The sequence below is a fragment of the Chiloscyllium plagiosum genome, chromosome 16 (genome assembly GCF_004010195.1).
Source record: "Chiloscyllium plagiosum isolate BGI_BamShark_2017 chromosome 16, ASM401019v2, whole genome shotgun sequence".
NCBI classification, from domain to species: Eukaryota; Metazoa; Chordata; class Chondrichthyes; order Orectolobiformes; family Hemiscylliidae; genus Chiloscyllium; species Chiloscyllium plagiosum.
This window is the reverse complement of record NC_057725.1, coordinates 576163-589170: the sequence shown is the minus strand read 5'-3', so window position 1 is coordinate 589170 and position 13008 is coordinate 576163. Positions and strand designations below refer to the sequence as shown.

At 44.6% G+C, this 13008-nt stretch overlaps 1 protein-coding gene across 1 annotated transcript in view; it reads right to left on the bottom strand.

The window, feature by feature from the left end:
* Positions 1 to 2959: 2959 nt before the first annotated feature.
* LOC122557605 (src substrate cortactin-like) overlaps positions 2960 to 13008 on the bottom strand; it is a 21255-nt gene continuing 11206 nt past the window's right edge. Inside the window, exon 3 of the mRNA XM_043705323.1 lies at positions 2960 to 3155. Within this exon, the coding sequence (XP_043561258.1) occupies positions 2975 to 3155 (181 nt within the window). The 3' untranslated portion in view covers positions 2960 to 2974. The remainder of the gene's footprint in view (positions 3156 to 13008) is intronic.

Genomic DNA, 13008 nt, shown 5'->3' with positions numbered 1-13008 from the left:
CCAGAAATCCAACTCGAGCGGGTGGTTCCACCATCCTCGCTTTTTGTTTTCATTGTTGATTTTTTTTTCCCCATCTCTTCACATACACTTTGGAAGCTGAAGAACTCATCGCACGTTAAATTCAATCGTCAGTTTGAAACTCCCTTTTTTTTTAAAACAGGTTTTCAGGAATACTGACACCCCACCCCCCTCGGTGCTGGTGACCCATAAATCACACTTTTTATCATCACTGGGAGAACACTCGCTAAATTCAATCATCAGCCTGATTCAAGCTGATACAAACATTTGCTGTTTGGCACAAGCAATGTTTTCACTCCAACAAGTTTCAAACAAACACATTCTTTTCTGAACATGAAACCCACAATCAGAAAATCATCAAATCGAGGTCATTCCCCCCTCACAGCCGTGCCTCTAAAGCCACTCTGCCAGTCCCACTTCCTGTCTCTGTGACCTATGCCCCCACCCCACCAACCCCCAGGCCACAGCACTCACAGCTCTATCAGGGGCACGGGGGGTCAATGGTTAGCACTGCTGCCTCACAGCACCAGGGACCCTGCTTCGGTTCCAGCTCTGCGATGATACAGCTAGTTGCTGGGAAATATATTTTGGAGGGGACCTTATGAAGCTGTATAAAATCATGAGTGGTATGGATAGGGTGATGGACAAGGTCTTTACCCCAGGGGAGGGGAGTCCAAAACCAGAGGGCAAAAGCTTAAAGTGAGAGGGGAAAGATTTAAAAGGGACCTAAGGGGCAACTTTTTCCACACAGAGGGTGGTACGTGCATGGAATGAGCTGCCAGAGGAAGTGGTGGAGGCCGGTACAATTGCAACATTTAAAAGGCATCTGGATGGGTATATGAATAGGAAGGGTTTAGTGGGACATGGGCCAAGTGCTGGCAAATGGGACAAGATCAGATTGGGATGTTTGGCAGCACAGTTAGGTTGGACTGAAGCGTTTGTTTCTGTATGACTCTATGACTCCAAGGCTGAGAACTCTGACATGCAGCCAGGATTTGAAAAGTCAACCATTTAATTGCATTAATTAGCTTCAAGCTAAAAATGTTAACATTTACAAATAAAATTACACTAAATATCTATTCTTAGTAGGGCAAGGACAGAAAATATCCTTTCCTTCCATAATGCTGCAGTCACTGAGTGAGCACAGGCAATGTCCAAAACCACTCTGTTCTCCAATGGACGTTCTGGTTCATTCTAGAGGGTGATCGCTCAGCCTGACTCAGTCCTAACCTGTTTTACATTGCTCTCGCTCCTGTCTATCCTTAGGAGGTCTGGGATTGAACCTATAGATGTCCCTTCATTCTTGGAACAGTCACTGAGTGAGCACAGGCAATGTCCAAAAGCACTCTGTTCTCCAATGGACGTTCTGGTTCATTCTAGAGGGTGATCACTCAGCCTGACTCAGTCCTAACCTGTTTTACATTGCTCTCGCTCCTGTCTATCCTGAGAGGTCTGGGATTGAACCTATAGATGTCCCTTCATTCTTGGAACTAAGGGCAAACGTGATTCCAAAGAGTAGGAAGGGAGGTGGCAGTCTGCGGGGGATTGACCACAGTGCGGTGGCAGGAGGGAGCGGGGGGGGGTGCTATTCCACATGAGCAGCACCGAGGCAGTGACACCACCTCATGGACATGACCTACACATGCAGCTTCACTTTGTTAACATTCCCTGGTCTGGTTAACACAGTTAACCACATGCAAGGCAGCCAGATAGAGAGGCAGATTCATCATTATTTAATCATTTCTTTTTCAGCTTCACTTTGCTAACATTCCCTGGTCTGGTTAACACAGTTAACCACATGCAGAGAATTGGCAAGGCAGCCAGATAGAGAGGCAGATTCATCATTATTTAATCATTTCCTTTTTAAAAAACTACAAGGTGATTTGGGAGACTGGTCACAACATTGGGAAAAGCAGGGGTCACCCTGACATGTTATAGTGTGTGGAGCAGGAGTAGTATGGAATAAAAGCATAACGGGTCCTATCCAAATACAAGCAGAGTTCCAAGGAGCCATATTGGACTCAAACATTAATTCTCTTTCTCTCTCCACACAGCTCCGACCCCCTGAGGTTTTTCCAGCATGTGGTTTTCATTTCATTATTCCAGAATCTGCAGTATTTCACTTTTATTATGGGAAGGAGATCTTCTGACCCAGGCCCTTCAACTGGGCTGGACATGGAGGGTATCCACGTGCAATCCCCCAGACCCACAGTGGCCGGTGTATAAACCTCATCGTTTCAACCCGTCACAGATCCCATCTTCATCTTAGCTCTAGTGTCACAGTGATACAAAACACTGACCGTTGATGTTGGAATTACGTTATCCAGTTTAAATACCTGGAACCTTTATGGACAGAAGACATCAAAAAGGAACTAAAATACTGACTCAAAATAGACACTGGGTTCACCTGCCCACACAATTAGATGCTGCTTATGTTAAATATTGAGCAACTATTTCATAGAGTATGGGGGCGGGGGTGAGAAATGGAAGAAAAAGTAATGAGTATTTTTTCTAAGATACAATTTTCCTAAAAGCATTTTTAAAAACATAATGGGAGAAACTTGCTGAGCTATAGAAATGATGGGTGCTATTTCTGTAGTTGGTCCAACAGCTGGTTTGCAATGCAGTGTGGTACCAACAGCGCAGGTTCAATTCCTGCACTGACTCAGCAAACTGTGAAAGTCTTCCCCTCCCCAGGGCAGGGTGACCCTCAAATTAACCCCTTCACCCCCACTCCCTCTTCAGTCATCTCTCTCTCTCTCTAATGGGAGAGCAGCCCCCTGCTCTGGGAGGACTATGTTAATTTACCTTTTACTTCTACATACTGGTGAATGTGTAAGCTTTCCAAAGTGATATCATTTATCAAAGAACCACAGCCAGAGACAAAACAAAACAGTACAGGGACCAGAAACCAGCTAAGATACAAGGCAGCTCAAGGTCTGTAATTAAAAACAATTCAAGCAACGTCAGCTTGTTTTCCTCCATTTAAAAATAGCACATTTCCTACCTTATCCATCCGATCATCCTGGACTCCAAACTTGCCTCCATATCCGTGGGATGCCTTTGGCCCATCAGCCAGTTCTTTCTGTTTGAGAGATTTGTGCTCCTGAGAAACATTTTCCCTCAATTCATGCAAGCTGGATGAGCAAGATAGAGACAAAATAAGGAGAGTTGAGCTATAAATGTCACACAAGGCACACTGGAGCCAAATAAAATCATTGCTTTTGGCAATTTACGATCTAAAATGTCTTGACCTACTTCTCAGAATGTAGTGGTATGTGTGAGAAATCCCCATGGACTAGACCAACCCAACTGGAGTTCTATCAAGGTCATGAGTTTACCCAATGGATCAATAAAGGTTATCGATTCAGTCTAACGATCCTCTTCCTCTCTCTGAGTCCACTATTCTTCAGGCAAATTTCAAATCCAAGATAGTTCCCTGCAGAAAACTGCAAGAGTGATACACAGACCAATGTGATCCAGGAAAATACTTAACTGTCTCCCCAGGGTCACGCCAGATACAGTCGCACTAGAACCCCATCAAACTGAAGCATTATTTCCTTACTTCAGAGTTCAATCCCACTCACAAGAAAAATGTGAAAAGTCCTAATTACTGGTTGCACCTGCACAGCAACATTTTGCTGTCCCAGGTCACCCAGGATGCCTCTGTAACTCAGACCGCTATAATATCGCACCATTTAAATAAGATGTTTGTTCTATTCTATCTGTAAAATGGACAATTTCATATTTTCTGATATTATACTCCCTATATTTGCCAGATCTGTGCTCAACTACTTAACCTATCTGTACCCCTTTGTAACTTCCTAATGTCCACTTCAGAGCTTCCTGTCCTACCCAGCTTGGTGCTGGTTTTTCAACCATCCTTTCAATCCTTCCATCCAAGTCATTTCTTGAAATAAACAGCTGAGGCCCCAGCACTGATTCCTGCGGCACACCACTCATTACAACTTACCAACCTGAAAAAGATTCACTGATGACTTCTGTTTCCTTATAAAATTCTAACCAGACTAGACAGAGGAACTGCAGGAAGGACGCTCCCAATGACCAGAGAGTCCACAACCAAAGGATACAGGATAGGCCACTTAGAACGGAGAGAAGGAGAACTTTCTTCACCCAGAGAGCAGGCAGCGTGTGGAACTCTCTGCCATAGAAAAGCAGTTAAGGCCAAAACATTGACTGTTTTCAAGAAGGAGTTGAATACATTCTTAGGGCTAAAGGGATCAAAGGGTAGAGATGGAAAGCAGGAACAGGGTGCTGAGTTGAATAATCAGCTGTGATCATATTGAATGGCGAAGCAGCCTACTCCCACTCACTCTGTTAAACAATCAAACTTCAATCTGAGAGCTTTTATTTTCTGCCATGACCTTTAATGTGGCACTTTATCAAATACCTGCTGGAAATTTATACAAAATGACTTAAAAATGCAGTGTTAACCAATTGTCAACCAACCATTCAGCACTCTCACCTTAACAATATAGATGTTGGCTTTCTCTTTAAATTCTATTCCTTACAATTTCTCCTCATGAGTACAAAAACAAAAGGTTTGAGATTTTTTCCAAACTATACTCAGTTTCTGTATTACCAAACAATTATAAATAAACCAATCTTATAAACTTTATAAATTTAACTGTGCTCAACAAGTGCTAACTGTGCTTATACTGTGGATGCTGGAAATCTGGAATAAAATCAAACTGCTGCAGAAACTCAACTAGTCTGGTAGCATCTGTGGAGAGAAACAGAGATAATAACAAAAAGACCAATATGACTTTTCTTCAGAAGAAATTTGGACTTTGGAAAGTTAAGCTTTTCTCTCTCCACAGTTTAGATTAGATTCCCTACAGTGTGGAAACAGGCCCTTCAGCCCAACAAGTTCACACCGACCCTCTGAAGAGTAACCCACCTAGACCCATTTCCCTCTGACTAATGCAGCTAACACTATGGGACAATTTATCATGGCCAATCCACCCTAACTTGCACATCTTTGTGACTGTGGGAGGAAACCCATGCAGACACAGGGAGAATGTGCAAACTCCACACAGACAGTTACCCGAGGCTGGAATTGAACCTGGGACCCTGGTGCTGTGAGGCAGCAGTGCTAACCACTGAGCCACCGTGCTGCCCCAGATGGCAGGGTGTCAGACCTAATGAGTTTCTCCAGCACTTTGTTATTATTCCTTAAATTAGCTTGAATCTTAACAATGGTCATCATTTGTCTAAATTCTCAGACACAGAATGAAGGTAGAGCTGTTAAGGACAATGATGTGTGTGAACCGTAAAATCCAGTATTTAAGTGACCTTGTGTAGCTTCTAAATATGAAAAGAGCTTATTTTCCAGAATTCAAAACTATATAAAATAGCCACCTTTACAAATGGAGATTACACAAGTCCGCTGGAAACTTTGCTGCTCAGTGTTTATCTCTCAGTCAACATCACTTTATTCGTATTGTTGCTTGTGGGATCGAGCCATGTGTACACTAACAAACATGTTACTGACACTTCAAAAAGATTAAAGGAACATACGAACAGGAGGCGGCCATTCAGCCCCTCCAGCCTGTCCTGCCATTCAATGAGATCATGGCAGACCTGTGTCCTAACTCCATATACATGCACCTGCCTTTGTACCATATCCCTTAATATATTTGCTTAACAAAAGAAAATCAATCTCAGATTTAAAACCAACAACTGATCCAACATCCACTACCATTTGTAGAAGGAAATTCCAAACCTCTCCTACCCAGTGCTTCCTGACATCTCTCCTGAACGCTCTAGCCCTAATTCTCAGATTATGCCCCTAGTTCTAGAATCCACAGCCAGTGGAAATAGTTTATCAACCCTGTTTTTTCCTGCTAATACCTTGAAGACTTCAATCAGATCACCCTTAACCTTCTAAATTCTAGAGAAACAGGTCTCATTTGTACAATGACTCCTCATAACGTAACCCCTGAACTCCAGATATTATCATCAAACCAACATTGAGAGATGGATAGGGTGGATAGATGAAAGTCTTTTTCCCAGGGCAAAAATGTCAAATACTAGGGGGCACAGATTTAAGGCGAGGGGGGGAAAGCTTAAACAAGCTGTACGAGACAAGTTGTTTTTAAACATAGTGGATGGTAGTGCCTTCAACACGCTGCCAGGAAGGTGGGAGAAACAAGACACCAACAATTACATGGCATTTAGACAGAGACATGAACAGGCAGGGAATAGAGGGATTTGGGCCATGTGCAGGAAGGTGGGATTACTTTAGTACGGCATCGTGGTCAGCACAGACATGGTGGGCTGAAGGGCCTGCTCCTGTGCTGTACTGGTCTACGCATATGTTGCACTCACTCTAAGGCCAACATGTCCTTCCTAAGAAGTGGTGTCCCGATCTGCTTATTGGAGAAAAATGTTGTGAAAACTCCCTTAGAAACACAAGTTTTCATCTCAATTCATTCCCACAGTTTTAATTCAGTTGACACTGCCTGATGATTCTAAATGGGTTCAAAGCCCATGTTATAGAGAGCCTCCCAATTGATGCACTGAACATTCATCCAGGAAACAGCAATCACAGATTTATTTCCTGCTCTGAGAGCACAGGATCACTTCCAGGCCGCACCGAGGGAACACAGCACTCTAACCAGGTCCAAAGGAAGGCTGGACGACCATCCAAGACCACTTTCAGCAGCCAATCCCACAGCAGTTACTGTGAAAGCCTGGAATCCAGGCCCCTCACATGCTCACAAATGAAACAAAAGCTTTTTTTGAACCAATTACACAGCAGAACCATTTAAAATGTCAGCACTGCAAACATCCTTCACACAAAAAGCTGTTTGTGTCCCTTACACATGTTAAACAAACAGGAATGGGTGCAGTTAATCAGTCAACACTGCAATGCCCAAGGGGAAAAGATTAGTAAAATGCATACACATTTAAGTAGGGCATCTGGAGATTAGCATCACTAGTTACTATCACAATATGCCAGGGACCATGTGGTACAGCAAATACAGCAAGCCTCCATTCAAAATAAATATCAAATTAAGGAGACAGAGGAGAAGTGAGCTCAGCTTAATTTACAAAAATCCACAAATCTGCCCCAATACAACAGCTTGTTCCATTTTTGATTCCATTGTAACTCAGTCAGACAACACATTCAAATCAAGGTTAAAAGTACAGTGGAGGCTTACTGCGCAGTGTACAGGAGAAATCAAAATCCTTCACTGTTAAACTGAAAATAGGCACAACAATCAAATTTATGTTGGATTCAAATGATTGGCTTTCACAGGTCAGGATGAGGTCATTCAACACCAACAGCTATTCATCATCTCCAGAACCTTCTCCAAATGTCTATAAACAGATCTGTTTGCAAATAGCTATCTAACCAGTAGCCCTTCCCACATCCCCTCCCCCTCACCCCCACTCTCAAAACCCTTCACAGGACCTGCCTTTTGTTAAACTGATTCTGATAAAAACCTTCCAAGAGCCACCTACTAAAACACTTCTCCTAATTTCTGGCCTCATTTTTGTTTAAAAATTGGAGAGGAGCTGAAATACAAATCCTCCGTTTTCTTCCCCGCCTGGTCATTGCCAATAACTCAGAACTTTTCAGAATGTTCATCACATTTGTTCTGGTCATCACTGATCTGTCTAATCCCATCTTTCAGCACTCAGCCCTGAGCCTCATATCCCACCATTGAGCAGAGATGACAAGGAATTTATTCTCTCAGACAGGAGTGAATCTGTGGAATTCTGTCAAGTTTGGGTCATCAAGTCTGAGATGTTTAGTCAGGAAGGAAATCCAGGTTTACAGGGAAAAGGTAGGGGAGTGCATGTGAGGATTATTAGATCAGCAACACTCTCATTGAGTGGCATGGCAGCCTTGATGATATTCTTATTACAATGTTTCTTTGGTCATTAGGTGTGGGAGTTGCTGGTCAGGCCTGTATTGATTGCACATCCTTATATCACCCAGAGGGCAGTTCATAGTCAGCCACATTATGATGGTCTGGAGTCACGCGTCGGCCAGACCAGATAAGGATGGCAGATTCCATTCCCCAACAGACAGAAATGAAAGAGATGTGTTTTACCCTGGTCACCATTAGGCTAGTTTCTATTTTTAATTCCAATTTTGTTTATAAATTCAATTTAAAATGTCATCAAATGGTAGGATCTGAACCCATATCCCTAGGGTAGGTTTCTAGCTCACTAGTTCAGTGACTTTATCACTATACCACCCATTATTATGATGCTGCTGCCTGACCTGCTGCGCTTTTCCAGCAACACATTTTTCAGCTCTGATCTCCAGCATCTGCAGTCCTCACTTTCTCCATTATTATGATGAGGCCCCATTTAGAATATTGTGTCCAGTTTTGGTCCCCACACCTCAGGAAGGACATACTGGCACTGGAGCATGTCCAGCGGAGATTCACATGGATGATCCCTGAAATGGGAGGCCTAACATAGGATGAACGGCTGAGGATCCTGGGATTGTATTCATTAGAGTTTAGAAGGTTGAGGGGAGACCTAATAGAAACTTACAAGATAACACATGGCTTAGAAAGGGTGGACTCTGGGAAATTATTTCCGAGAGGTGGGGGTCAATTTAGAATGGAAATGAGGAGACATTTCTTCAGCCAGACAGTGGTGGGCCTGTGGAATTCACTGCCATGGAGCGCAGTGGAGGCCGGGACGTTAAATGTCTTCAAGACAGAGATTGATAAACTCTTAAATCTCGCAAGAAATTAAGGGCTACGGGGAGAGTGCGGGTAAGTGGTGTTGAAATGCCCATCAGCCATGACTAAATGGTAGAGTGGACCCGACGGGCTGAATGGCCTTACTTCCACTCCTATTTCGTATGGTCTTATTATTACTGAGAGCCTGTAAATCAGGGAAATCAAACATTCAGTTCAAATTACAAGTAGCTCAAGGTTGCTAGGTAATAATGTTACCAGAAGTAGTCAAACAACAGAGAGACTGACCCAGCACCTGCTGCCTAAAAGGGTCAAATACTCAGTGGCAGCTTTCAAACAGAGAACAGAACCACAAAAAAAAGACAGGTGTCACTCAGTGAAAGTTCTTCCAGAGAGCTAGTACAAGCACAATGGACCAAAAGGTCCTATAAAACCTGATCGACAAATCTGATTGGACCCAATTATATTCTCAGTCCCAATAAGAAGTCTCAATGCTGTAAGGTCTATTCAGTCACCTGAAAGAACCCAAACTCCAAACCTGCATAACCAGAATAATCCCAGTCAGGAATTCCCCAGGCTTCCTGGCAACTCCCATGCTAATAGCTCCTGATGATGAGTTCTGGCTTCAGTACAACCAGCTGAACATTAACATTACAAAATAGCTCAATCCATTAAAGGGCAAGAGGTCCTGCCTGACTCTCTCTGAATGTGCAGGTTGAATCGTGCTCAGAAGTGGACAGACCATTGCTGCGGTAAATTTACCCTCCGATCCCGACAAGCTGACATTTTCTCTTCACAAAAGGAGTGCTTTCTCAGGCTGAACACCCAGTGTGCTATATATTGAGCAAGGGATGAGGGCAAAACATTCCTCAATATTTGGGGCTTGTTAACTGGGTGGGGTAAGGGCACATTAGGAAAGGCTACATTGAGCAGAGTAAAAGATAACAACTTTAATGATGTATGGCTTTCCCATTATTGGCTCCCTCAGATTAACAAAGCTGATCAGTGGACAGACCAGAACCTGCTTTTATCATGCGAGTGAGCCCCCAGACAGGAATTCTACCAGGAACATTCATTGCTTCATGTGAGGGAATCTAGGTAACGAGAGGTCATAGATTTAGGATAGAAATGTGGAGGGATTATTTCTCTCCAAGGGCCATGAATTGGAGGAATTCACTCCCCCAGAGTGTAGTAGATGCCATAAGACTGTAACATACAAGAGTAGAATTAGGCCATTCAGCCTATCAAATCTGTTCTACCAATCATCAGAGCTGATATGTTTCTTAACCCCCGTTCTCCTGCCTTCTCCCCGGAATCCTTGATCCCCTTTTTGATCAAGAACTTACCTATCTGTCTGAAATACACTCAGTGAGTTGGCCTCCACAGCCCTCTGCAGCAATGAGTTCCACCGATTCCCCACCCTCTGGCTAAGGGCATTCCTCCCCCTCTCAGTTCTAAAGGGTTGTCCCTTCACTCTGAGGCTGTGCCCTCAGGTCCTAGTCTCTCCTATCAGTGGAAATATCTTCTCCATGTCGACTCTATCCAGGCCTCTCAGTATTCTGAAAGGTTCAATCATATCCCTCCCTATTTCTTTTAAACTCCATCAAATACAGACCCAGAGTTCCTTGACTATTCCTCATATGACAAATCCTTCATCCCCAGGATCATTCTTATAAATCCCCTCTGGACCCCTTCCAACAGTAGCACATCTTTCCTTGGATACAGAGCCCAAAACTGCTCACAATGTTCCAAAATCAATCTTATTCGGGCCTTGTACACCCTCAGCAGTACACCCCTGCTGTTGTATTCTAACACTCTCGAAATGAATGCAAACATCGCATTTACCTTCCTAACAGCCAACTGAACCTGCCTGGTAACCTTGCTGGGAATTTAAAGTTTAAAAAGGAGATAGACAGATTTTTACTCGTGAGCAGGAAAGTGGAGTTGAGCCTGAGATGAGATCAGCAATGATTAGATTAAATGAGCGGCACTGCTGTCTCACAGCGCCAGAGACCCGGGTTCAATTCCCGCCTCAGGCGACTGACTGTGTGGAGTTTGCACATTCTCCCCGTGTCTGCGTGGGTTTCCTCCGGGTGCTCCGGTTTCCTCCCACAGTCCAAAGATGTGCAGGTCAGGTGAATTGGCCATGCTAAATTGTCCGTAGTGTTAGGTGAAGGGTAAATGTAGGGGAATGGGTCTGGGTGGGTGCACTTCAGTGGGTCGATGTTGGGCCGAAGGGCCTGTTTCCACACTGTAAGTAATCTAATCGAATCTAAATAGCAGAGCAGGATCAAGGGGCTGAATGGCCTCCTCCTGCTCAGAGTTCTTACATAACACAGAAACAACTCAGTGACCAGACTAGACAGGCCCTCCCATCAGTCAGATAGTCCAACTCTAATTGTTTATTTGGATAATTAGTACCATACACAGCTGTAGTTAACTAAAACACTTGGTAATATGCACAGCCACTATTGCACAGATATTACTGAACAGTGTTGACCAGCCGAGTGTTAAGTTTCTAGCTCTTGGGAGGTTTTGTGTTTAAATTTGTTTTTCATTTCCCACCCTCTCTTCAACTTTACAACCACTCTGTGAGGGTCCACTAGCCAACAACCATCCACCATTCCTTGTAACAGCTAAAAAAATTAGCTTCGACTGAACTAACCAAGTTGGCCATTTTAACCTGGATTTTCAATCTGGTGAATTTGGCTATTTTTGGTCGTGGTCCGTGGCTCAATGGTTAGCACTGCTGCCTCACGGCACCAGGGTCTCAGGTTCGACTCCAGCCTTGGGCGACTGACTGTGTGGAGTTTGCACATTCTCCTTGTGTCTGCGTGGGTTTCCTCCGGGTGCTCTGGTTTCCTCCCACAGTCCAAAGATGTGCAGGTCAGGGTGAATTGGCCATGCTAAATTGCCCGTCGTGTTAGGTGCATTAGTCAGAGGGAAATGGGTCTGGGTAGGTTGCTCTTCGGAGGGCCGGTGTGGATTGGTTGGGCCGAAGGGCCTGTTTCCACGCTGTAGGGAATCTAATCATAATCAACTAGAAGCATAAAGAGAGATAAATGATAAGATCTAATATTAAGGAAGACATACGAATTAATAGATTGGGAAGTTTGGGACGGCACGGTGGCTCAGTGGTTAGCACTGCTACCTCACAGCGCCAGGAAGCCAGGTCGATTCCAGCCTCGGGCGACTGTCTGTGTGGAGTTTGCACATTCTCCCCGTGTCTGTGTGGATTTCCTCTACGTGCTCCGGTTTCCTCCCACAATCCAAAGATGTGCAGGTCAGGTGAATTGGCCATGCTAAACTGCCTGTAGTGTTAGGTGCATTAGTCAGAGGGAAATGGGTCTGGGTGGGTTACTCTTCGGAGGGTCAGTGTGGACTGGCTGGGCCGAAGGGCCTGTTTCCATACTGTAGGAAATCTAATCTAATCAAGTTAGTTTCCTTGGGATAGATAAAGGAGAAGAATTACAGCTCAACATTTGGGGTCAGCCTGAAGGTTGATGACGATGCACCCACTGACCAACATTTTGACCAGGTGACAGAACCTTTCATGGATCTGGCCCTAATTATCTGATCACCCAATTCAAAATCGGGAACTAACTGCCATATGGAAAAGATATACTAAGTTGAGAAAAACTAAGGAACATGACATTAAATCCTGAGCAATTGCTTCTTGAGAAGGAAACAGGAATCCCACTTCACATTAAACTGCGGCGATATCACTCACCATCCTGACTTGGAAATATATCCCTGTTCCTTCACTGTCGCTAGGTCAAAATCCTGGAATTTTTTTCCTAAGGGCATTGTGGGTCTACCTACAGCACATGGACTGCAGCGGTTCAAGAAGGCAGCTCACCCCCACCTTCTGAATGGGCAACTAGGAATGGCCAATAAATGCTTCCGCCGCCTTCGCCTCCGCGCCTTCTTCTTCAATCAAGACTCTCGCCCACCCTCTGACGACCCCTTCTCCCACCTCCAACACACCCCGTCCACCTGGACACCCCGTGCTGGCCTCCTACCTGCCCTCGACCTCTTCATAGCAAACTGCCGCCGCGATATTAACCGCTACCTGAACTCCCACACCCCTCCCACCCACTCCAACCTCTCACCCTCGGAACGCGCAGCCCTCCACTCCCTCCGTTCCAACCCCAAACTCACCATCAAGGGAGGCGCAGTAGTAGTTTGGCGCACTGACCATTACACCGCTGAGGCCAAACGCCAGCTCGCAGATACCTCCTCCTACCGTCCCCTTGACCATGACCCCACCCCTCACCACCAAACCATCATCTCCCAGACC